Source organism: Tripterygium wilfordii, chromosome 21 (assembly GCF_013401445.1).
Source record: "Tripterygium wilfordii isolate XIE 37 chromosome 21, ASM1340144v1, whole genome shotgun sequence".
Lineage (NCBI taxonomy): Eukaryota > Viridiplantae > Streptophyta > Magnoliopsida > Celastrales > Celastraceae > Tripterygium > Tripterygium wilfordii.
In genome coordinates, this window is record NC_052252.1 from 12970764 (window position 1) to 12997552 (window position 26789).

At 35.2% G+C, this 26789-nt stretch overlaps 3 protein-coding genes across 8 annotated transcripts; 2 read left to right on the plus strand and 1 right to left on the minus strand.

Annotated features, from left to right (window-relative positions):
• Positions 1-6805: 6805 nt before the first annotated feature.
• LOC119989483 (splicing factor U2af large subunit A-like) lies at positions 6806-15711 on the plus strand. Of its 5 annotated transcripts, none has more exons than XM_038835041.1 (18): positions 6806-7035; positions 7574-7716; positions 7982-8101; positions 8371-8438; positions 9015-9085; positions 9182-9226; positions 9326-9385; positions 9792-9852; positions 9941-10053; positions 11084-11199; positions 12366-12464; positions 12697-12772; positions 12956-13044; positions 13691-13757; positions 13842-13952; positions 14582-14663; positions 14840-14907; positions 15283-15711. In XM_038835041.1, the coding sequence occupies exons 1-18, from the start codon at positions 6913-6915 to the stop codon at positions 15418-15420; spliced, it is 1650 nt and encodes a 549-aa protein (XP_038690969.1). In that variant the 5' UTR covers positions 6806-6912; the 3' UTR covers positions 15421-15711. The 5 variants fall into 5 exon arrangements, with proteins under 5 accessions (XP_038690969.1, XP_038690970.1, XP_038690972.1 ...); XM_038835042.1 differs by having other exon boundaries at positions 13694-13757; XM_038835044.1 differs by having other exon boundaries at positions 6807-7035; positions 13854-13952.
• Positions 15712-18044: 2333 nt separating this feature from the next.
• Positions 18045-19298, plus strand: LOC119989579 (stem-specific protein TSJT1-like). Its single transcript, XM_038835194.1, has 3 exons — positions 18045-18340; positions 18446-18686; positions 18810-19298. The coding sequence occupies exons 1-3, from the start codon at positions 18138-18140 to the stop codon at positions 19128-19130; spliced, it is 765 nt and encodes a 254-aa protein (XP_038691122.1). The 5' UTR covers positions 18045-18137; the 3' UTR covers positions 19131-19298.
• Positions 19299-20684: 1386 nt separating this feature from the next.
• LOC119989910 (trafficking protein particle complex subunit 13-like) lies at positions 20685-26402 on the minus strand. Of its 2 annotated transcripts, none has more exons than XM_038835677.1 (12): positions 26010-26400; positions 25835-25919; positions 25161-25291; positions 24939-25041; positions 24742-24756; positions 23748-23893; positions 23391-23571; positions 22632-22706; positions 22403-22522; positions 22071-22115; positions 21570-21668; positions 20685-21063 (listed from the first exon to the last, which is right to left on the minus strand). In XM_038835677.1, the coding sequence occupies exons 1-12, from the start codon at positions 26303-26305 to the stop codon at positions 21043-21045; spliced, it is 1317 nt and encodes a 438-aa protein (XP_038691605.1). In that variant the 5' UTR covers positions 26306-26400; the 3' UTR covers positions 20685-21042. The 2 variants fall into 2 exon arrangements, 1 of the variants encoding a protein (XP_038691605.1); XR_005465907.1 differs by lacking the exon at positions 20685-21063 and adding an exon at positions 22203-22311 and having other exon boundaries at positions 21573-21668; positions 26010-26402.
• Positions 26403-26789: the final 387 nt, after the last annotated feature.

The following is a 26789-nucleotide window of genomic DNA, read 5'->3' on the forward strand; positions in this document are numbered from 1 at the left end:
TTCGGTTAGATGGCTATCGAAATCTGGCAACCCATTGTCAATTACATTGTTTAAAAACAATGTAATTCGTCGATCCGTGCATCCAATCACCTCCAACAACATTTCCAACTATCTTCACCTCCAACAACTCTCCAGCCACCTCCAACAACAATGTAATTTGTTTCTTGCTTTTTATTTTCATATTTTGAAAGTTACACTATATTGAAAATAGTGTGATACTGTGTTTGACACTCATTTAAATGAAAATGCTTTTAAGACAATTTATTTTACCTTGTTATTCTTGACTAATTTGTAAACTATTTTTTTCTCCAGTTCATATATGGCAAAAACTAAAAATTACATTGTTTTGATAAATTTGACAATTTACATTGTTCTGTAAATTTGGTAAAAAAATAATGTAATTGCAGGTCTGTATGTAAAAAATAAATAATGTAACGCAGGTTTGTATACAAAAAAAACAATGTAATAGCAGGTTTGTTTGGCAAAAAACAATGCAATTGCAGGTCTATTTGGCAAAAAAACAATGCAATTGCATGTATGTTTGGCAACAAAACAATGCAATATCATTTATTTTCAATGTAATTCATGAATATAAATGATTTACTTGTCTATTTATAGTTAATGATAGATGATGAAATCATGAAAGTGTGGGAGAAAAAGAGAAGTGGAAGATAAAAGAGGGAATACTTAATTTTCAAATTTTAAACAAAAAAGAATAAGGAAAGAGAAGAGAGAAATTTGATTTTCAAAAAATGTGTCATGTCACCATTTATTCCATGTCATCATGACTATGTGGCAATGTCACCTAGACTTGAAAGAACTTAGGTTAAAAAAAGTTGGGTCATTTAACATTTTTGAGTAAGTATATGCCACGTCACATTTTGTGTTATATGTCATATATGCATTTAAAACCTTTATCTCGAGTGATATGTATATATATATATATGGGACTTGAAAAAGATATTATTTCAAGTATAAATTGATAGGTTTTTTTTATGGAAAATGATAATGTGTGTCCTAAGAGCACTAGATAAGGATGAAAAATACGTATTGAAATCTGAAAAAGATATATATTTTGAGTTTGAAAAATTAGGTGAGAGAGTGTTCATCACACATGACATAATGTGATATGCTGTATTGAATCCTTAACAAGTATCTTTATGACACACGTTATCAATATTCATAGTTAATTTTATGGGAAGATTATGACTAGGGGATTGAAGCTTATCTTTCATAATCAAAAAGGATGATGAATGATTTGGAGGTTGGATGATGTGTAGGTCATACTTTTAACTCATTTACACGTAGGCTAATCTTCAATAATCCTTTAACAATGGAAAACAAGATAATAGTCATAATGGTTTCATCTAATAATCAATTAACACATGATTGTTTGCTTACTGCACAAGATTTAATCATAGCAGCAGTGATTACCAATAAGACTATTAAAGATACAACATTTATGTAATACCCATTTTCATAATTTTAGGGAGTTGACATGACAATCTTGAGTGGCATGACAATTAGGGTTAATAGCATATTTAGTCACTGAAAGATATTCCCTTTTTCAATTTGTACACTGAAAGATTTTTTATGTCAATTTGGTACATTAAAGTTTCAATTTGTGTCAAATTACACACTAGGTTAGATTTACCTAGTTTAGGGCAGTCAACGTACCCATGTGACATGTTGACCATTAACTAGGGATTACACCGTGAAAAATGATTTTCCACGTGTAAATAATGCTTTTTTCTATAAAAAAAAAAAAACTTGTGAAAAATCTAATTCAATCATTTCTGGGATGCTCCGATGAGGGATTTCGATCTCTAGAAACTCAAATTGTCGATGCCGAGACTTGAGACGGTTCGCCTCCGAAGCCGAAACCCAGCAGGTGGAGCCAAAAGCTCGTCCGAACATGAATCTCAATCGTACCACGAGGGAATCTATGGCTTATGTTTCATATGCCAGTAGGAGCTGGACTATTTGCTTGAAATTTGTTGAGTATGCTTGAACAAAAGTGGTTGGGTATGGATTGGTTTCATTAGATCTGGATATTGGTATTGGAGGCAATGATGGTGTGTGGATTTGGACTTGTTGACCAACACAACTACTACCATTGTTGTTTGGAGAGGTTTGTGAAGATGGGTTTTTGTTAATTTCTTGAATTATATCGCGCTTGGATCAACCCATAAACTTTATGTTCGTGATTAAGGATTTGGTGGTGGCCGTGGCTTAAGAGAAAGAGTCCGGAGTCAAATCTTGGGAAGGAATTCCCGACCCACAGATTTATGTTGTTTACACTTTTTTTTCTTTTTTTTTTTTATTAAATGTAGTTTTAGTTTAGCGTTTTAACTTAATCTAGCTTAAACTTTTAATTGTATTAATTAATATTTTTTTATTTACTTAATTACACAGATCTTTGTTTTTCGTTAGCGATGTCATTAACTCCGTCAAATTTGGACAGTTTATTAATAGTCAACATGCCACATGGGCACGTTGACTGCCCTAAACTGGGCAAATCTGATCGATTGTGCAATTTGGAACAAATTTAAACTTTGGTGTATCAAATTGGCATAAAAAATCTTTGGGTGTGCAAATTGAACATGAAAAATCTTTTAGTGATCAAAAGTGCTATTAAACCCGAACTATTTTATTTTGTAATATGTGTGAAGGTGGTATTATATATGTAAACTTCGTGTAACTTGTAAATAGTGTGCTTTGTTAAGAACACACTATGTATGTCAATCAATATAATGATGTTACTTCACTAATAGTTAGTAGCAATGCATTAACAACTGAGAATGAAGATACAAAATTTACAATTCAATTTTCAAAAATATGTCAATCGTCTCTAGATTGAAACTGTTATGTTGATTTTTTTTTGAAATATCATTTGAGAAATATGCTTCTCAATGGAATCAAACTTTGGGCACACATATGTCCAATTCAATCGATTGTCAACCGAGTCACCTCTCTTTGGTAACTGCTATATTGATTTTAGTGCACTACATCAACATATTACGTAGTATGCTAGAATCACTGAATAATTTCTCGTGTTTGTTCCCATTGCATACTTATTACATCGACTTTGGAACAAATAATTAAAATTAAAATTAAAATAATGAGATAAGCCTTTCATACACTTCATCTCATGCATGTATGTAACTAGTTTGTCATGAGGCTACGATATCGGCGTACTGCTACTCTAAACCAAAATAAATTTTAACAAAAAAGACAATAATTATAGAATCTTTGAGGATCACAAACATGATAAATGCATTATGGACTCTGAGATTTTCAAACAATAATCAAATCTAACTTTCCAATAATAGAGTTGGAGCCAAATTCATAATTTTATCCATCTCTGTTTTAAAGATATTAAACATTAATGATTGTAGCTCCACATCTAGACCAACTAATAAGTAACAAATAAATAAAATGGAGAAGATAACATTGTTTCCTCAATCAACAACCCACATTTTGACACTAGAAAGAATAACATCTAATATAAAATAAGAAATTAATGAAGGAAAAAAAAACAATGAACTTCATTTTTTTAAAATTAGTTATACTCTTACATTCAGCTATTGGAGAATATTAGAATTTATTCCAGCCCAATGCACATGAATAATATTGTCCATTTTGGGTTGTCCAGTTCCCGTGGATACATCGGACTCGCACAATTTTGCCTTCCCAGAAAGTCACTCATACCAAAAGCACGCTTAATTGCGGAGTTACTACGAGATATTGTCCTCCAGAAAAATGCGTTGTAGATGGTTAGGAACTGAAATTATCTATATATGTTAACATAGGAGAAATATGAGGTAACACAAAAAAGAATCTTTCACCCCAACCGTTTTCTTTTATGATTTTTAACGACAAACTCTTGGAATTAACATCTTATGAAGTTTCGTTTGTGACAAGAAGTGACTATCAATGGAGTTCCAACGTAGTAAAATTAGCATGAAACAGACGGTGTACGTGGGCAAAGAATAGGGACACAGTACTGATTAGGTTGGTGGGTATCAAAAGGAGACTTTGAAGAAGAGGTAGAGATAAAGAAGTATATATAGAAGTGGTGGATCCAACCCAGCCACCAAACATCATAACGATCATTCTATTATATCCCTATCTACCTTGTCATTCAAGTTCAACACTTAAACCGTATGCATTCATATAAATGCCTTGTCTCTTTCAAGATTTCCCAATCTTTCAACACCTTAAAAAATCTGTATATTAGTCCATTCAAACAAAATTATATGCAAACATACATATATTATTCCTCCGGTATGGATGGTTTTGTGGCTTTTAAAATTTATATCCCTAATTGGTGTTTATAATTTCCATCTACCAAAGCTTCTAATTAAATCAACTAAGATGATTGTTTTCTAGAGAAGACAAAGACAAACATTGACGATCTTTTCCCCAACTATGTTCGAGAATAATAATTAACAATATCATTGATTTTGTAATAAAGGATGACCAATGTTTTATAGATTTGAAAAAAATTTCATTTCCCAATTTCCTGGCATATAGTTATCATTAATCATGCATTAAAAACTCTAATCAATGATGCGGAATAATATCTCGAGTTGACAATTGATTTCTTCCGCAACCTACATGATGCTCTGACAATAGAGTGACAACTGACAATGTCCATATGTCAATGAATAATAATAGCAAGCAAGGAGAAGAGAACTAAAACTATATTTCTTAAGGTTTCTAGTCCATAAAATAGCAATATCCTTCCAAGTTTAGGTAAACCAAGGACTTCAAAAGAATCAGCAATCGCTATACGCAGACGAGGAAAAAAACATGAAACTAGGGTTCATAAAAAATGACAAAAGATGAACCACTCAAAAGTAAAAAAAATCCAAGCTTTTGTTTTCCAAACATCACATAGGAGAGGTGGCCTAGTAGGAATATGTGGTAATAATAAGAATCCTACTTCTATCACATCATATCGTGACACAAAGTTCTTAAGCCATTTCTGGATTACTTTGTGGAAGATGTTTGAGACCAAATTAAATCGAAGTAATACTTCCCACCCTTGAATTGATGGACAAACAAAAGTCACGAACATAATCCTTGGCAACCTGGTTAGAAGCATTTGCGGTGATAAACCGAAGCAATGGGATTATGCGCTGCCTTAAGCAGAGTTTGCCTATAATAGTGTCATTCATAGTTCTATTGGTAGTTCCCCATTCTCTGTTGTTTATACTACTGCACCTAATTTTGTAGTTGATCTTGTGAAGCTCCCAAGGGACATGGTGTTTGTAACGGTTGAGAATAGGATTGAAAATGTAGTAGTTATTTGGGTAGAGTGATTAAAAAGAAGCTTGATAATACAAATGCCAAGTATAAGGCTGCTGTGGATAAGCATAAGCGGTTCAAAATGTTCCAAGAATGAGACTTTGTGATGGTGCTCATAAGGAAGGAAGGTTTCCAGTGGACATATACAACAAGTTGAAGCTAAGGAAGTATGGCTCGTACAAGGTATTGAAGCAGATTAATGATAATGCTTGTCTAATTGATTTACTTGAGTCCATGGGTATCGCTAATAATTTTAATGTTGTTGATTCACATGAGCTCCATGGAGATGAGGTGCTCTATCCTGAAGATAACTTAGGGGTGAGTTCCTTCGAAGTGGAGGAGACTGACGCAAAACATCTCTCGGAAGTGTTCGAGGAGTACTTGGATCGACATAAGATGAAGAAGAAAATTGGTGATAGATAGTTTTTTTTTTTTTCGTTGAGTAGTATTTTAGGGGTATTTTTGTATTTTCTGGTATAAACTCTAGTTTCCTAGGGTTAGACGTTTAAATGAGCCTCATTTTTTTGAGACCTTTTCAGTTTTTGACATTTTTAAACAATCAAATATTGAGAGTTTTCTCATTTTTTTTTGGTGGATTTCATATCTTATTGTTTTTAGGGTTTACGCTTGTAAATCCTCCATACTTTCACTGTGTCACCATCTTTGATGATAATCAATACAATCTGGAACTCAACATTGTCAGAGGAGGCAGGGTCGAAAACTACCATGTCTTCTCATAGATCTCCTCAGCCTTGACACTCTCGTGGATCAAGAGAGTAGCATCACCTCCATCATCGACAATAAGGTTAGGGCCACCACCAAGACCCCAATCAAAAAGCGCGATCGGGGCACCGCTAGTACTCTTGCAGAGTCTCACCCTTCCAGGCGAAGACCGCAACACTAACGCGGTCAATGGCGGCAGCAGCGTGGTCCTGAGTAGAGAAAATGTTACAGGAACACCAGTAGACCTCGACACCAAGTGTGGTGAGGAGGACAACGGTCTGGATGGTCATGTGTAGGGAGTCGGTGATCTTGACACCTTTAAAAGACTGAGAAGGGCTAAAAGAGTAATAGAGAGGTGTTTATTGATTTATATTTATATTTTTAATGTTACATATATATATATATATATATATATATATATATATTTTTAATACCACATATGTAATTTAACTACCCGAAACGTCTAGAATCTCAAGGTGAGCAAACTGGAACAAATTTGAAATTTTGACACTCAATTTGAAATGTTTGAAAATAGATAACCGAATTGAATTGAGTCATATTAATCAGTGATTAAAATTGTATCAGCCCCATTTACCGATTGCTGCCTTCTATCAAAGTCGTCGTTTGCTCGGAGCCTCGGAGTGAACTCAAAAGAGTGAAAGACCAAAACTTTGGGCCGCCTGCTACAAGGCCACATTTTGGTCTGGGACATCTCCGTCGCAAAGCCCAACTGAACCAATAAGGGACAATGGAAGGCCCAGAAACAATTACATAGACCAAAAGCCTAGAGGCGAAAAGTTTTGAGTTTGTGTCGATTCTGACGAATTCATCGGATTTCTACAGATTGGGTACGGTGATTTCAAATTCGGAGCTGCAATGTCTGATTACGATAGCCGCTCAGGCGGTGAAAGTGAACGCGAAGGCCTAGAAGATACTTCTAGGCGAAACAAAAGAGATGCTGATGTTGATGCTTCCGGTGTTCGAGACTCGCATCACAAGGTACCTTTCCTCTTTATTTTTTTCGAAGATATTTAATGATGGAGCTCGATCGATTTATTGAACAACTAAAGTAGTGTAGGCCAGCTCTGCTCGGCTCGCCTTGTTTACATCCCTGCGCACAGGTGGTTGTGCCTTGTAATTTCCATGAGTTTTGGTGTGCGATTACAGATTTTGAACTAGATTGGGGTTAAAACCAAGTTGGAATTGTAGAATAAATATTGGTCCGGTTGAAGGCTTAAATTATTATGATGGTTATGTGATACTGAATAGTATCCAGTGAAGTGAGGAACTTGTATGCTGTGCTGCAAAAAATGGCAATAAGTTATTTGATTGCCCCCTTATGCGTCGAGAGGTGTGACTTAACCATTGTAATTTGAACTAATGATGTTGATGTTGTTATGATTGCAACTATTACTTTTTGATTATTATTTCATGTGCCATCAATTATGAGAGTTTAGTTTCCAAGTCTCATAGTTTTAGAGTATTTGTATGGACATTTATGTGAGAGAAATGGTTTACTTACGTCATATTATATCAGAACAAGTATTATGGATCAGATCATCGGCAGTCAAGGACCAGAGAACTGGACCGGCATCATGAGAACCGCGATGGTAGAAGTGTGAAGGAATACAGAGTTAGGCGCAATTTTGATGATTATGAGAACCGACGCGATAATTACAGGTTACTATACACTTCATTGCCTTTATTTATTTACTGTCTTTCACATCCTTGGCTATGATGCATCGGTATAAAGTTTATTAATCTTGTTTTTCCGTCGCCCTTCACAAAATCCTATTTCGTTCTTCCATATTCAAGTATATAGGCCTATGCTTTCATACAATGCCTGATATTTATGATTCATGGTTGATACTTGTTTTTGCCTTGCATGTAAAATTCAACCTATAATATAGTTTTCTTTTTTCCTTATTTATGGATATTTTTGTAGACGTCGTGATTTTGTTCGAGGGAGAGGAAGAAGGCAAAGACATAGATCACGTTCTCTTTCAAGGGATAGATCTGAAAACCGGCACAGATCACGTTCTACATCACCTTCTAATGGGAAAAGGTACAGAATTGCTTAGTGTATATGCAATTTATGCTTATTAATTTTTTCAAACTTGAGTTGGAAATGAAATTTGTCTTTTTGGAAGTTTGATAGGAGGATAATGATGCAGCTATCTCTCTACCAATTTTAAATGACATTGTATTGAATTCCCAATTTTCTGATAATAAAATTTTACATAAGAATGCACCATTTTTTGATTTAACGATATTTGTAATAATCTTTTTTTGGTAAATATTTGTAATTATCTTGTTACACTGTAATATGTACAGCAAGCGTCGGAGTGGTTTTGATGTGGCACCATCTGGTGCGTCTATGCTGCCTGTTGCGTCTGTTCAAGGTTTGCGATTATTTTTCTTCTTCTTATTGCTTTGCATAATCACTTGTCCTTGACATAGCATTTTGTTTCTCTAATTTTTTTTTATGGTCATGGCATTCATTTCTTTAATTATTATCAAATCTTTTACTGTACAACTGAGAGCCCTTGTTGTCTTGTTTGGTTGTTGTGTGGTTGTTGGTTTGTGTTTTATCTTTGTCATTTGGGTAAGAAGGCAACGTTGGGCTAGATGTCCCTCTGTTCTACCCATCAGCTTGACCAGTCTAGAGTTAATTCAGCGAGGAACCATGCACCAAATAGCTGGATCTTGTTCGAATTCAAGCGACTACAGTTCCCATATGGTAGACCTACAAATATTTCCTACCTCTGCAGTGATGGAATTCATTTCATACATTATTAATTGAATGGTATTTTTTAGGTATGAAAGAGGCTTCTTTATTAGCTTTATGATGAGATAGATGGTTGTAGACTTCTCACTGTTTTTTTTTTATAAAATTTTTGGGCTAAAAAATAGCTGAGGGTGTTCTTTATTCATCTTGCACTCTATTTTCACTTGTTTCCTTTTTGTTTATAATGCAGAACAATTTCCAATTGCTTCTCAAACTGTTCCAGAAATGGTACAAAACATGTTACAGTTTGGAACATCGCAGGTTTGTGTTTTGTGTTGGCTTATTGGGTTATTAATTTGTACATTTTTTTGTTGGTGGTGTGCATTACACAAGATAATTTTTTATGTTGGATAATAGCTTGGAGCCCTACCCTTGATGCCAGCCCAGGCCATGACTCAGCAGGTAAATAAATAATAATGTTTATACTTGTTATGTTTGCTCGGTAAAATTATTTTTGCATATGGGTTTACCATATATTTATTTTCCTTGTCTCTGCCACAGGCTACAAGGCATGCAAGGCGAGTATATGTCGGTGGCCTTCCTCCTCTAGCTAATGAGCAGGTTTTGCTCTCATTTTGTCTGTGGTTTTTTCCCCGTTCTTTTTAGCTTCCTCGAAGATTGAATGAGTTTAACTTTATCGATTCAAGTAGGAGTTAAAAGAAAGGTTTGTTAAAGATACCTTTGTTTGTGTCCTTGAGTACGTTAATGTTGAGTAATTTGTTCTCTCCTATATGGGGAGCTAGCAGTATCAGAAAGTTAGTTGGTTTAACCATAGATCTTGATGTATTTTGTGAAATCAGCATACTTCTGGTATATTGATATATGTTTATTCTCAATCTTTTGAATCTGTGAAATATTCTCTCTCCGTAAGATAGGTTCTTCAGGGTAGAATGTTTCAGTTAGATTTTTTGTTCTTTTATTTTTTTTTTAGTACACTAAAGTAAGGCTTCTTGTTTATTGGACACAGACAATTGCTATATTCTTTAGCCGTGTAATGGCTGCAATAGGAGGAAATTCTGCTGGTCCAGGTGATTGAATGAGCCAATGTATTTGTACGAGGTCTTGTATTTTGTTGGACTAAACATTAATGTATCATTTTACTTTGAGAACTTTTAGGTGATGCGGTAGTTAATGTGTATATTAACAATGAGAAGAAATTTGCATTCGTGGAGATGAGAACCGTGGAAGAAGCAAGTAATGCAATGGCATTGGATGGTATTGTTTTTGAGGTATGCAAGTTTCCAGTTCTTTTAACTGCCTCCGTACCACCAGAATATTGTTACTGGATCATTGTTATGGTAATCATTTGATAACTAACAAAACAATTTACTGTATCTATTTTAGTATCTATCTGCCTTTTTATTTGATAAGTCATGGGTTTAGTTCTTGATCTTTTTTGTTAAGAGGGATTCTTGCTGATCTTCAGGCAGATTAAAATGTGAATACTAAACTTTTATATATATCATTTCATTGTATTTGATTTGTTTGTTGAGCTGCTAGGCTGCTAGGTGCTAGCCTAGCTGTTGTTGTTAGTCAAATTCTGTGTACAAGGCATTTAAAATTCTGCTTTTTTTTGTATTAAAAAAAAAGTCATTTTGACCTCACTGTGTTAAAAGAAGCTTTAATGTATTTCCGTCTTATTTTTGGGAATGAAGCCTCTCCTTGCCTTATTCTTTTTTGTAGAGGTTCTATGATCAAATTGTTTGACAATCAATAATCAGTATATTTCATTTTCTGACAAGAATTTTATTCTGTTTATGGTGAAACATACACTTCTAGATTGGATATTATATTTCCTTTTTCTGTATACTAATTACAATTTGGACCTGTTACTGGAAATCTTTGCCAAACTCTGCTCAGTAACCACATTAATTTGTTGTCGATGTGATAACACATACATGATGTGCATTCCAATTCCAATCAAAAGAATTCATTCATTTCTGGCCGGAGTACATGATTGATAATTTCAACTTTATAATTGGCAAGTTTGATGCTTTTAGTGTCTGGTTTAAAAATTTTGGGCAAGAGAGAAGGAAAAAAATAGTGTGCTAGATTTGGTCATTATCATACATGCTATATACAGCTGCCATTGGAATCATTAATTGCCCCTCATATTCAACTTTCTTTTTTTAATTATTGTCTCTATTTTTTGTGGATGCAACAATTCTTTCATAGAGTGCTTGTTTTTGCATAACTGGTGAAGTATGCATTGAGCAACTCAATGGTTTCTTATTTGACAAGCATCTTTAATCTTACAAGGGGGTTGCTGTGAGGGTGCGAAGGCCTTCAGACTACAATCCGGCATTAGCTACAGGACTTGGTCCTAGTCAACCAAGCCCGCATTTGAACTTAGCGGCTATTGGACTTACACCAGGGTTTGTGTCATTTATTGATTTTTCAGATAGTTGTCATGGATTTTTCTGTCAATAAATATGCTGTGTTAGTACTTTGGTAGTTATACGAAGATGTGGAAAACTGAGGGAGTCGGGGCTCGTCAATTTTTGATTACATAATAGGAACCTTTATGTTTATTCTGAAATACATAATGTTGTAAATTGGAAGAAATACAATGGAATAATAGGGTTACTTACATCATTAGAAATAAAAAATATATATATATTAAAGAAAATATGATAGCACAGCTGCACGGAAACTCTAATAACTGGAGTAACAAATTGAGATAATCAAAAAACTGTGCCAGAGTGTCTTCTCTGCTGCCTCCTTACCTGGCGAAAGTCTGATCGGCTCTTGTGGTAATCATCTCGGAGGTGACTTCTTAGATATAAATTAGGAGCCACTTGAGATTTGGAGATATTTTTCCTCTAGCAGTTTTCAGTAGTCTCGTGGACATTTGAAACTTTTGCACTAAGCACAGAACCATGGTGATTGTGATGAAAACAATAGATCTTGATTGTGATGGAAACCACCAGAAATAACTAAGACATCGTGGGTGTTAAATTTTGGAATGTTGCCTTAGACTTGTGGGTCAAGATTATATCGGTAATTCCTTAAGCTTTGCAACGGATTCAAAGCTGATCGGAAGTAATTTTTGAGTGAGCACTTATATTATATTTTATGATAAAAACTAGATAAGCTAGTTATTGGAGCAAGATTGTAGGAATGATTGCTAACATGATGTGGCTTACAGCATACCTTCTCTAGAATGTGATTGCTAACATGATGTGAGTTGCAGCATTCCTTCTCAGCACATACCTCTATTATTGACCTGTGTTTCAGTGCTTTGCTTTTACTTTTATTTTCTTTTAATGCTATTTTCTGATGCTCATGTATGGACTAGCTGGATGTCCGGCCTTCATTTGTTTGGTTCTCTCTACAGAATCAATTGAATCACTTGGTTTTTGTATGATGAAATGTGTCGAGATTGATTATATCTTAAACAAATGTTACTTATCATGGTTGCATCTGTGTTATTTGATTATACGCATGCATGCACATGCGGAGAACTCCATTAGGGTATTTGCTCAGTGGAGTTGAAGAGATTCCTTTTGATTTGGTTTGCTAACATGTTTTTGATTGACAGTCTGATTGGTGGAACAGAGGGGCCTGATCGTATTTTTGTCGGTGGAGTACCGTACTACTTTACTGAATCCCAGATAAGAGAATTGCTTGAGTCCTTCGGGTACGGGCTTTAGAAATTTGCCATATTAATTTAACTATGGTCTTACTTTGATCTGCAGTCAGATGCAATGATATTGTGCCATAGATTCTTTGTTCCACAACTGTGTAATTATTTTTGAATGTCAAATGTTCGTGCTTATCTTTTGTTATTTATGGTGATTGATCTCACTCTTTTCAAGTAGTAAACTACATAGCACTGGTTTTCTCATATTATGTTCTTAATTTCACTGCAGTCCACTTCGTGGATTTGACCTTGTTAAGGATAGAGATACGGGGAACTCTAAAGGCTATGGTTTCTGTGTCTATCAGGTAATAAGATCAGGCTGATTTTATTTCTTTAAAGTGGTATGCAATAATTCAGCAATTAAATGTATTGGCCTCCAACATAAATCATATTTGGTCGCCAAACAATCACTTTGCATTCTCCTTTTCACCTACCTGAAGCTTTTGCATCAATCTATAACCTGTTAAGTTAATCTACATAAAATTCAGGATCCAGCTATGACAGAGATTGCTTGTGCTTCCCTCAATGGCTTGAAAATGGGCGACAAAACTCTAACTGTTCGGCGTGCTACTGACAGGTTAGCACCTTATCAAAAGTGACGTTACAAAGGTCTTCACGAAATTGTATAAGTGGAGAGTGAGGCTCAATTGTGTGATATGATTGTTTTTTGTTTTTTTTTTGCACACAATATCTTTGGTAATTTTAGAACTTAATACCCTATGTGCCAAATTATTTTGTTTGCCTTGCTGATTTCATTAATATTAACTTTAAGGACAAGGATGGGAAGCCTTAAGCCTAATGAGATTGCTTTACCCAAAACAAAAATTGTTTACAAACGAAGAGTAAAGAAAGAGCAATACTATTACAAATTATTTTTAAACAGAAAGAGCAATACCAGTACATGAAATATTCTTTCATCAAATTGGGAATTATTTAGAGATGAAAAGCTTAGAAAGTTACAGCATTGCCAACAAGATAGAAAAAGATTGAGGATAAAGTGATAGCAATACCTTCAGCACTCTTTTAAGTATATGAATACCTCTCAGTGTGAGGTAAGGCTAGTTACAGTTGCCCTCTTTAGACACACTGCGCTTTGTGCACTTGTCTTAAAAAAATAATAATAAAATATTTGAACAACAATTCTATATACTGGTGTTTGATTGCGATTGAACATCGTTTGCCCATGCAAAATAACAGAGAAATTTGTTGCTTTTGAATTGTAGCAGCGGGCAGGGTAAACAACAACAGGAAAATAAATTTGCTGAAGTTCAGCAGCATTTTGCCGAGCAGGTGAACTCCTGTCAATCTAGTATTTCTCTCTCTCTCTCTCTCTATATATATATAATAATCTTATCCAACTTGATTCACACACAGTTATGGTTGCAGAAAATGGCTTTACAAGTTGGTGGCATGGGGCTTCCTGGAGTAGGAACATTAGGAGTAGCATATGCGGAAATTCCAACTAAAGTTTTATGTTTATCTGAGGTACTATTGGCCTTTGGTATATTGTAAATCTGAATCGTTCTAGCCTTTTCTATACTCCTTGTATTGCTAAAACTGCATTGTACAAGTGCTCTTTATAGAACGAGTTGGTGCCACGTTACAGAAAAAGTAAAATTTAAAGTTGAAAGAGTTTGTTACGTGTGAAAGTGAATTAAAAAAACAAAGAAGGTGAGGTTGTATGATGTACTCCATACATGAACATATTAAAAAGAAATTTGCTACCAAGATAATATGATTAAGAATTTCATGAAAGTAAGAAATTACAAGGTATATCTTGGTTATTCAGGGTTTTCATAATCTTCTGTTGCCCTCGATTTGTAATGGAAAAGCGCTAGCGAAAGGGAGGTATAAATTATTAGATATTGCTGAGTAGAGTGCTTCTGTCTGTAGAACCCTTTGTCGAGTCCTTCTCTTACCACTCTTCAACCTAACCTTACGAAATGTACTTGGTCTTTTTGGATGTGGGTAGTTTTTGCCTCATAAACTGAGTTTGACTGGTCCTTTTGGTTATAATATGTCTCAGTTCCTTTAGGTTCTAAACTTCTAATATTTGATTTTAGATCATGAATCCAAATGATTATGATATAATTTTTATTTTTTTGTGGTATTAGGCAGTTACTGAGGATTTACTGAAGGATGATGAAGAGTACGAAGAAATATTACAAGACATGCAGGAAGAATGCAGCAAATTTGGTATGCAAATATCTTATTCTCTCCCCCCCTCTCTCACACACACGCGCACACACGGATGAGCACTTTGTCAAAGCAATTTATAAGTATCTGTATGCATCATGTGTTCACATGCACGCTTATCTGTGCTTGTATCAGTAGTAATCATCCTTTATCTTTCTCCTGGATGCTATGATTAGGAAATTTGGCGGGTGTTGTTATTCCTCGACCGAATTCTGATGGACAACAATTGCCAGGGGTTGGAAAGGTTAGTTACCCACTTGCATCAATATTTTTGTTTTCAATATAAGTATTAGCCATTAGGTGACTTCTGGAATCGTCATTTGCTATCTTGAACACTGCTGGCATTTGGTTGTTTCATTCTAAGTTTGTCAGCAGATGTTTTTGGAATAAAATTGCTATAATTCTGTAGGTTTGCCATTCAAAAATAAATAAATTATGTTGGATTGGTCAGCCTTTTGCTTTGTTCTGCTGATTGCTCGTTGGAATCACTTAAGCACACTTGAAATATGGGTGCTTTGATAAGATGAGAAACCACCATAACTGATAAGATGTCCCTGCAGCATCTCAAGTGTGGGTGCTTCGATATAATCACAGAACGTCTTAAATGTTTTTATGGCAGGTGTTTTTGGAATATGCTGATATTGCTGGTTGTGCTAATGCAAGAAATGCACTTGGTGGGAGGAAATTTGGAGGAAGTATCGTGACTGCTGCTTATTTTTCAGAAGATAAATACTACAGCCAGGACTATAGTGCTTAAAAAAAGTTAACCGGGTCTTTTTTATTGGTCTGGTTTATTATATGGTATGACAAGTTCCAAGTGTACATTATGCACTGTGAAGTGTTCATTGGCAAGTGCCATGTACTGTTGTTAAGGTTTTATATTCTGACTACAATGGGAGCAGTTTTTTGTGCCTTTTCTTTTTACCTTTTTTTTTATCCATGGACTTGACTGAGCTTTATAACCAGCTTAAATTTCAGCGTACAGCGGTCTGAGAATTGCAGAATAGCATTTTAAACATTATAATTTTATATAATTTATTTTTCTTGAGTTTCAAGTATGAGAAAATTTTAGATCTGTATGTGACGATCAGATTTGTTTATATTTGTATGACATGACGGATGTATGGAATTGCAGATATAAATTACAATGTATGGCAGTGAATTTTATTTTCTATTTTGTTTAAACATAAAAATAGGCTGCTATTATTAGTGTTATTATTTTGTTTAAACATAAAAATAGGTTCCGTTTGGTAGAGTGGTTGACTTGATTTTCAATGTTAACTGTTAAGCAGTGAAAAAAAACTGAGTTTAAAGAAGTGAAATAAGTTGTGAGGTGTTTGGTAGAGTTGTTAACTATTGTTAGCTGTTAAATTGTATAAAATATATTTTGTTTGTATTTTTTTAATTTTAATTATTTTATTTCAATATAATATAAATTATTATAATTATTAATACGAATATTACATTTATATGACATTTATTTAATTATAAATATTTATGATTATAAATATAATTTTGGGATAATTTATTATTAATTATTTTATTTCATTAGTTTATAAATTATAATACTAGAACTAATGTTATAATTAACACAAAAATGATTTAAATATAATTTTGGGACAATTTATTATTAATTATTTTATTTAATTAGTTTATAAATTATAATACTAGAACTAATATTATAATTACTACAAAAATGACTTAAAGTAAAATAAAATTAATAAAAATTCAAAGGTCGTCCATCTCATTTTTAAAAAAAATAAAAATATCATATATTATAAGCCACAAAAGTGGATCCCACCTTATTTTTATAAAAAAATTAATAAAGAATTCATAAAGTTTACAATGATTAAAATATGGAACCCGTCACTTTTCTCAAAAAAATAATAAAGAAATCAGATAAGCCTTGAACTGCTCACCAAAAAGCTCCTTCTTGAAACTTTTTTTCTAGGGTGGTGAAGATGATTGTAGTATAGTGATATTGTCAGCTTATTCGACATGTTTGGTAAAGCTTGTACCGCTCGCGATACCGTTAAATTTTAAGCTTGCATACCCGTTTTACCAAACACATATGATGTAAGTTTGAGGTTTTTGACTTAAGAGGCGTTGACCGATAATGGTGAATGAATATGCGTGGTTGTCCAATAAGGGAGTTTTTGAAGCACACGAGAATACTTCTTTTTTGCCTCTTGAACGTCTAAACTCTAGCCACACTTATATTGAAAAGGAACAAAAAAATGTGGAAGCCTCATTTTGTGGTCCAAAAATGTTTTTTAATGATAACTGTGTAGTATTTAAACAAATTTAATCATATATTTTTTTGTTTGAAATAAAATTCAACATAACAAAATAATAACAATTCTGGATTGTTAGATATAAGGCTAAAAACATTACATACATTTTTCAAATTTAATTTTATTACGTCAAACAAAAAAATATATTGATGAATTCTAAAATCCATCAAAATACAAATATGAATTTAAATGTTTTTTAAAAAATTTTGAGTCAATAAAAAGGGGCTACAGAGGCCACTCGAAAAAGGGGATGAGAGGGGCTCCAACTCTCCCCCAAAAATCACTTTAAATCATTTTTAAAAAAAAAAGAAGATATATTAGAGTTTAGGATTTAAAAATTAATGTTTGAAGTTTAGGGTTTAAGAGTTAATTTGTAGTGTTTAGGATTGTGTTTAAGATTTAGGATTTAATATTTATTTTTTTCAAATTTTATTATATTATAATATTATAAATATCAAAATATTCAATCATATATTTTAATCAATAATTTCACATAATTTTGAAAGAGAATTATAGTCAAAATTTAAATTAGGAATTAGAGTCCCCCCTATTCCGTCGAGAAAGAAGCTTCTTCCAAAGAGATGACTTGCGTCTGAGGTGGACACGTGATATCCACTGACAAGAATGGATTGCTTACTAGGATCAGTGTCACTATCTACTTATACACAATTCACTTTTGACTATACCACGTATGCAAATGGATAAGAACATAATAAGACCCATTCCAAGTTTTCCTTAAAATAAAAGTTAATATATGAGACAATCGGATTTAAGCATTTATTTAAATACTTCTATCCCTTTATGAAAGCCTAAACATGATTTTGTCGTGAAAGTGGATACATTGTGACAAATACCTTACCCTTTATTTGACTTGTTTATTGAACCCAAAATTGCTAACCAACAAATATTCTTAAAATAGATAAGAATGATTTGTACGTTAGATCTATCTGACCTACCCTTAACAACGACACCAAACATTTATCAAGACTCGATCTCCGACTTAATTTGGATAACGTTGCCACGCTGCACAAATCTCTACCAACTTTCTCCAATCTCATGTATATAACTATATCTATATATATATATGTAACTCTCAAACACCACTGAAAATCACATCTTCTCTGTATTCATTCAACCAAGCGTCTGTGTTCGATCTCATCTCGATCGTTTTGTCTGAAAAATGTTGGCGATTTTCAACAAAGAATTGGTGACTGTGCCACAAGAGCTGAACAGCCCTGCTTCATTGTCTTCATCAAGAAAGCCTAAACTTCCTGTTGAGATCTTGAAGGAGTTTCATCAGTCCTTTACCCCCTCTAATGCCTTTTCTCTCAGCTTTGGAGATGCTGCTTTGCTCGCTTATGCTCCGCCACAGAAAAATAATAGGTACCTTAATTTCTCCGACTTTCCTTTTAGAGAGAGAAAATCCTTTTTTTGCTTTTTGTAATTTGAGTTTCGTTGATTGACATTTTGATGTACCCAATTTTCCAGATTGTTTTGTGGGATGGACGGCATATACTGCGTTTTCTTAGGGGGCTTGAACAACCTATGCAGCCTCCTCAGACAGTATGGGCTTTCAAAGGGCACAGATGAGGCCATGTTCATCATTGAGGCCTATCGGACCCTCCGTGACCGCGGCCCATACCCGGCCCATCAGGTCCTCAAGGACCTCGAAGGCACCTTCGGATTTGTCATCTATGACACCCAGGCTGGTCATGTCTTTGCTGCACTCGTAAGTCTTTCTTTCAAAAATTCTTATCAGAGAATTCATTTATGTATATATACTTATGAGAGAATTCCTCTTCCTATATATACGTATATATATAAATAAATATAATTATGTGTTTGTTTACAGGGTGAAAATAAAGGGGTGAGGCTATTCTGGGGAATTGCGGCTGATGGCTCTGTTGTAATATCTGACAACTTGGAGGTGATCAAAGGAAGCTGTGCCAAATCATATGCGCCATTCCCAAATGGGTGTATGTTCCACAGTGAACAAGGATTGGTTAGCTTTGAGCATCCAAGGAGCCGGATGAAAGCAATGCCCAGAATTGATAGTGAAGGCGTCATGTGTGGGGCCAACTTCCAGCCTGATGCTGCTCATTCCCGGATTACTAACCAAATGCCACGTGTGGGTAGTGAAGCAAACTGGGCTCTATGGGCCTCAAATGCCTGAGCTGACCTACTGAAACACCGAACCCTTATATCTTTCCTTGGACTTTGTTTTTGTTTTTGTTAACTCTAATTTCCAGTTTCCATGATGTTCCTCTGTAAATTTTTCTTTGTTAATTGACATGAAGCCCTGATAACATGAATAAAATCTTTTGTTTGGGACAAATTTCAACAATGGCATGTAAATCTTATAAATCCCATATGTTTAGACAGGAATTCTCCTATACGGACGTAAAATGCGGGTCTAAAATGTATATCACTTTTTACGGATGTGGATAAGTGAAATGACAAGTGGAATCCACTACTTTGGATTCCACATGTTCCAAATCAACCATGAAAATATAGGTCCGCATTTTAAACCCACATCTTAAGTCCGAGTGAGAGAATTCCTTTATGTTTAGATACTTATCTTCATTGAGTTCCTTTATGTTTAGATACTTATCTTCACTGAAAGAACTCGTGTATTACAAAAATTGTCTGGACAAACTCTTCTGATCAGACTTAGATAGCATATTCATTGGGGGTGAACACCGGGTCCTAAAACCTGGACCTTATCGGGCTGACCCGATAAGGAATTTATCGGACTGAGCCAAACTCAGCCCGGACCTTACTTAACAGGTTCGGATTCCGGGTTTGTATTTTGTCACCCGATAACAAATTAAAACATAATTTTAGTTTTAAAATAAAAAAATGAAAAGAGAAAACATCATTTCATTAAAACAATTAAGGGTTCTCTGTCGCTAAAAGCCTAAAACGAAATTCTTCTCCGCGATCTCAGTTTCTCCGTGATGGTGACGGCGCAACCATTGCATCACTGAGGTCTCACTGTCTCATCATCGGGGCCTCACCACCTCACTCTGTACTCTCCTCCGGTCTCTCTCCCCCTCTACTGCAACCTCACTTTGTCCTCGCCTCCGCTAGTTGAAGAAGGTGTTTTTCGGTTCAGATCTCAAGTTGGGTTAGTAATTATGTTTCGATTGTTTTCTATAATGGACGAAAATTTGGAAGTCAGCTCCTCTCCCTATTATTCATCATTGAATGTTGATATATCATCGAGTAAATTTTTGCCGCAATCTTAGTTTTTCTTGGAGCTCCTTTTGTGACTGATGCCTGTATGTGTGCTTGCTTCTTCTGTATGTATATCAGTATATGCCTTCTGTTTTTCTTGTGTCTTCCCTTCAACTAAGTCTGTCATTTAATGATATCAATAACTAGGTTTTAAATGCTTTTGGTGTAGAATTGCAAAATTCATAAGTTTATGTCAAAATAGATTTTGAATTAGCAAATTGTTGACTTGAGCATAGAGGCTATATTGGAAATGAGCTTAGAGGCTTTAAATGCTATTGCTTGAATTGCTGCTGCAACTGAATCGGTGAATTACGTTCTCAATCAAACCTGGTTATTAGGTTACCCGAAACCCAGGCCCGGTAATTCTTAACAGCGGTAATTCTTAACAGGGTTACCGGACCAGGTTTTCACCTCTTAAAAAATATTGGGTCGTATCAGACCCGATTCGATAACCCGAAATCCGACCCAATATTCACCCCTAATATTCATGTTGGGTTTGTAAAAAGCTTGTTCAACTTGTATAAAAAAAAATATCTGAGCTTTGTATTTAAAATTACATCCCATACTTGGGTGCTGAAAAATATTAGAGAATCTTAAGTTACCCTAAACAAACAGCATCTCCAGATAATCAATCACTCCCCACCGAAAGAAGAGCATGACATTCATCTCGCATTTCCCTGGAGCAAGTCATACAAGCCTTCAAAGGGCAGAGGCACCAGCAATCATCAAGCTGACTCAAATCTGTTTAATCTAACCAGCCAGATTTTGTAATGGGCCTTCACATCTTTTGCTCGGCATGGAATAATTACCATCCCAACTTAAGTGAAACTTTGCAGCCAAACCGTAAATCAATCTAAATCAACAAAAATCTGCAGCACATCATTGAGCTTTAATGAGAACACATGAGAAATTGAAGCAGCGACACTCGACTTTGTTCATGTAAAGAAAAATGCACTTTGATCATGTAAAGAAAAATGTAGTCACCTTGCATCTAGTGATCTATGCAACAAGAGTGTATCACATTAAAATTCTCTTGTTCACAGAACTAGGCCTCTACACTGCAATCTTTGGCAAAGCAATGACAGAAAAAAACAATTTTGACTATTGTAAAGGTTTAGTTCAAACCGTTGCAATATCAATAGCTAGATGTAGAATATAACTAGCTATTCCTACATTTGAATAGGTACAACATGCTTAATCATTTGACAGTTCAATTCACTGCACCTGTTACGTTTATTATTGCACAACTTAGGTTATTGAACAGATGTGTGGGTTCTGGAACCTTTGTCAAACAAATCTTAACTATTACTATAGTATAGGGAATTTAAAATTCAAGGTGTCACGTAAAGCTTGGGAACTAACAGAAATAACCAACCTCCAAATCGGGCAATGGGCCATATGTTTTCTTCTCCTTTGTGTCGAACACCGTAATCCCTTTGATTCTCTGAACTCCAAGTTGAGTAGCAATAAAATTCTGCTTAAGCAAGACAATAACTCAGAATTAATTTATTTCATACTTTGTCAATCCTAAAGTACAAGAAATACTAGATTAATTGGAAGTTGGAAACTAATGTTTGGATTTACAATCTCCAGAAAGTTTTCATTACAGCCATTCATCCAATAAGAAGAAAAAAACCTATAGTCGAAAATTTTTGAGTGTGACCATAAAAATGCAGATGACTCAGAATCCCACGAGAAAACAGAAAGAAAGACAGCGCATTCCCTCACAGCCATCTTTGCTTGTACATGTAGAACCATGTACTACAGATTGGGGAAAATATTAGTCAAAGAAAAGGTTTTCCCTGCAGAGGGAATTTGGGCCTAAAAATTAGCCTAAAACCAAACGAATGCAAAAGTCAGAGATATTTCTTCATACCATGTGGAAATCTGTGCTTCCAAATGCCTCGACATTTGGTATCACCTGTAATAGGCATAATAACCACATCAGTAGCATTAATAAACCCGTGGGAAAAGATTTGTGGGGGAGGGAGTTCACAGAATTAGTTACAAAAGATATGTTAATCCCAGCTCTGAATCTTTCATCAAATTGATCCTAGATACCATTTCATCATAACCATGCCCGAACTTGGAAATGGCATGCTAACCCAACATTTTCCCTATGCATACATAGAACAACTATTAAGCAAAATGCAATGCCAGAGATTGAGACAATTCAGAAATAATGTTTACAAAAAAGGAAATGCTTACTGTTGTCTGGAGGCCATTAATCATAATGACCATCTCCTGCTCACTTGAATCAACTTGCGACAACGTAACCTCAAAGGGGCCCAGTACCTTGTCAGTCTGATTTTTGAGTTTCAGCTTTACCTGTGGATAATAGTAATCAGGATCAGTTCAATCAGCAGCTAGAGTGATTGACTATTCACCACAGTCCACAGCTAATGGGAAGAAAACTTAAAACAAATTATATTTTTACCAAAAAGGGTTTATCCAAATTGATTACAGAAGGAACCTCCACGACATTCAATTCAAGCTCCTCTTGAGTAATAGGCTGCAGGCAAGTATTTCTTGAAAGTAAGGGCAGATATTTGTTTTATCGGACAATACACATCACATATACTTGCATACAAATATATAGACATAGGGTTTTTTTTTATGTATTTAATCTGCATGAGTGTACTGCCCTAGAAGAATCATCAGCTAAACCTTATTATTCTGAAATTTCAAACGCTAAAAGACATATTTCTGAAACAAAGGGTTTCTCGCTCATGCTAGACCTTGCAACGAACTTCTCAGCAGATGGAAACACCTGTCAAATGATATCATTCCCTTGCTTGTCTACCATTAACTTGTACAAATAGACTTGAGTCAAGATTCCTCTGAAAGACACCTCTAAATTTTTAAAGATGATAAACCTGCAGCTTCATAACTTTGAGCATCATTTATACGGTAGTGTTTATTTAAAAAAGCAGAACTAGTTACCATCTGATAAGTTTTCCTCGGTATATCCCATAAAGTAGCTAAATAACAGCCAACTTCTCATAAGGTATGATTTAATAGGAATTGAATAATGACAACCTAATCAGCAACGCAAATTTTATATAGCAACCGAATAAGTGAGATACATGACCATGTGATCAGAGAATAAATAATTTAATGAAACATTCTTCTTTTAGTGCACTTCACAAGAATCTAGTTTACTAAATGTCTTACAAAGGAAAAGTTCAACACTCACAGTCCCAAGAATTTGCTGTGTCTGTAAGCGGCCAGGTTCCCCCAAATTTGTACGCCATGTTATCTGAAATTTACCAAGAACATTGCTTTGGACAGAACCATGTGAAGTCGATCTTAACTGATAAAGAAAGTTATGTATTCCTCCACCAGATCTAATAAGGACAGGTGTCTTGAATATTTCACTGTCATCATACGGTCAAATAGAAAAACCAAATGCAAAATAAGATTGGTTTTACTGACCGTTGAGAGAAACGCGAGAAATAGAAAAATTCTTCAATGAAAATAGTCAAGGAATACAGCCTGCTGAGTCTTAAAAACACAATGCCACAAAAAAAAAAAAAAAAAAAGTGCTGCAGACCTAGTTCCAGAAATGTTCTTGGAATTATGTTCATCAGCCTTTAGTATTGTCGCGCTCCAATGCTGAGCTGGCTCAAAGTCAACTTGGTCCATATAAAGGTTTGATTTTGTGTGGTTTTCGATGCAAGCCTCTAAAAAAGTATTTTCCTGAGATCGAATGTGCAGCAATTACAGAAATGATGAATTGACAGATGATTTCAAATCGACTCCATAATATATGATAACTTAGGCCAAAGCACTCAAATAGAACTTGTCACAAAGGGAAATTAGTCACTGAAAAAGTGGAAATGTTACAATGTCATATCATATGGACTAGCAAACTAATAAAGGACAAAGGAGCTAAAGCACCATTCCAGTTACAGTAAGCACAATTCAAGTCCTCTGCAATTTTCAATAAGACATTGACGAGCAAATTAATCACTTTGGTCATACAACTGAGCATTTTAAGCGAATCTTTGATTGGATTGTAGGTGTGAAATGTCAATAGATCTGGCCACTCGCTAACTATTCTTTAAGAGCTCTTGTCAAGCTCGATTTATCTACCAAACAAGTCAAGCCTGAGGTTGGTTTTGAAAGCTCATTTAATAAATACTCGAGTTTACTAAAGCCCAGCTGGTTGATTTGAAGGCTTAATATATTTCTAGACATGTTCCACAAGTACACGATAAATGTAAAGGTAAGCAACTACCATGCACAAGGCCCTCGTAATGGATGTGACCTGTGGGTCACAGGATCAGGAAAGCAGCCTTACCGCTACAATCCAGAGAAGCTATTTCCTGGATTTGAACCCACGAAAGTGTGGAAAATTTATTTAAGCTCAGCTGAAGCCTTAAATTACAAAGCTCAAAGAAGTTGGTTAAGCTCGAGCAACACCATAAAATATAAATTAGAGTACAACACAGCTAACTTGGTATTGATCTTTATAACATCAATGACGTATATCTAGTCAGGATTCATTAACTTACACTAGGCAAATGTAGTCAAGCTCAACATACCTTGACAACACGGACCTGCACAGGAGAAAAACCGGCGATATAAAGGTTAGAGAACTAAACACAAAATTTAAAGTTCACAGAAGATGTTGCAATACTAAAAGAAGCAATGCCAGCGATCTTAGTTAGAAGTCATAATGTAATCAAAATGATGTCAGGAACATGCAAAGTCCAGCATCAGTACATAACAGGTTCCATACCTTTGTCCTAACTGAAAGTGGATTGGCAACGATGAACTTGAAAAACTGTGGAAGATATTTACGCTCACCATCACCATCATTGTACAACGCAGTGCACACCAACCTAAAAATAGTAATGCAAGATGAAATAGTCATACGAAACTACACGATGCACTCCACAGACACATATATTAGTAACCTCCTTTAACATAAAATATAAAGAGATCAACACATAGAACTTACGTATGAGCACCAAGTTCTTTCACATCATGCTCAACAATAAAGTCATAACGCCCTCCTGCACGTATGGATTCAACAGATGACTTCGATGTATCCAGAAGAAGAATCCTCTGTCTCTCGGTTTGAATTTCTGCCTAAATGCAGCGAAGAAGAAAAAGAATAATTGAAGAGGAAGCATACACTAAACTCTTAATCCATGTATTCATTTAAGACAACTCAATTCTAGTTAGACTAATCAGTATAGGTGAACTACATGGAGCCCTATTACTAAGTTGTTTGCATTAGAGTGTGAAAACCTATGAGCACGGATGCAAAACCACCATATCAAGGCCTTGCTCAAGTAATACATAAAATGAGTTGTTTTTTCTTCAGCAAAAAATGGTATAATGATCAGGTATAGCTTAAGATACTCTCATGCCAATAACACTTGAGTCATGCAGGACAAGCACCATCCACGGATAATCCATAAATCAAGCATTTTCACATATCATGCCACAAATCTATCTGAAAGACGGTGTAATCATCATTGAGATGAAAGAAAGCAAAATACTAAATGTATAATTGTAGATTGAACACCAACGAGTAGTGCAGCACACCTGGCCACTTCAAGCTCAAACCAATTATAGTCATTACGCAATTAAGTGTGGCAATTACAACCTTAACAATGACGCACTTACCTTGATAATAACGTCTCTAACCTCGAAATTAGAACTGTTGTTGATACTGATGTAGCTACAAAAAGTTTCTCCCAAATATATCGCCCTGCAAAAACACACGAGCTTTCAGAAGCCAAGAGAGAGGCAAGTCTAGTCGAGAAAATAACGCAAAGAGAGGGTGGGAGGGAGGGACAACCCGAAAGACTGGGGGAGCATGAGGAGGCCAGAGAGGCCAATGGAGTCGCAGGGGTGGTGCAGGACAAATCTGGCGCGGTAGCTGAGATCAGTAGAGTCGAGGGTGCTGGCCTTGCCGCCGATGTGGCCGTCGATAAGAGGCGGGAGAAGGGAGGCAGCGATCGGATCGTCGAAGATATCCTCGCCGACCATGAGATCGGCCGGGTCCACGAGGAGAGGGGTCTCTACCTGAAACGAGGGCCTGCAAAGCCTCATCACCCTGAAGGCCAGTGAGTGCGACCCCTGTGTAGAACTCATGATCTCTTCTCACGCAGAAGCAATCTCTCTGTTTCAGCCCAACTAAACAAGAAATTTCAAGTGGAGCTTCAAAACGCAATTGGGGGTAAATGCACGGGACTGACGACCGGCACCAAAAATGTTTTCTTTTAAAATAATTTTTAAAAATTTGAAAAATAATAGACAGATTTATTATTTCAACAAAACGAATGTAATCGTGTATTTTATTCTTAAAAAAAATAATTCAATTCATCAAAAAAATTAGGAACAATGTGTGAATTTTAAGTAAAATGTTTTTAAAATTTTTTCTTTAATTTTCAAGATAAATTTAAGATATAAGTTAAAATCAATGTACAAGACACGAATTCATGGATAGGATCATGGAACTGGTCTGGTCTGGTCTGGTCTAACATCTACTTGCTTAAACCATGTTTGGGTTCACGATCGAGTTGGTGCGTTGCTAGTCCCCAGATAGTAATAATGGACAAAGGGTATTCCCCTCTTT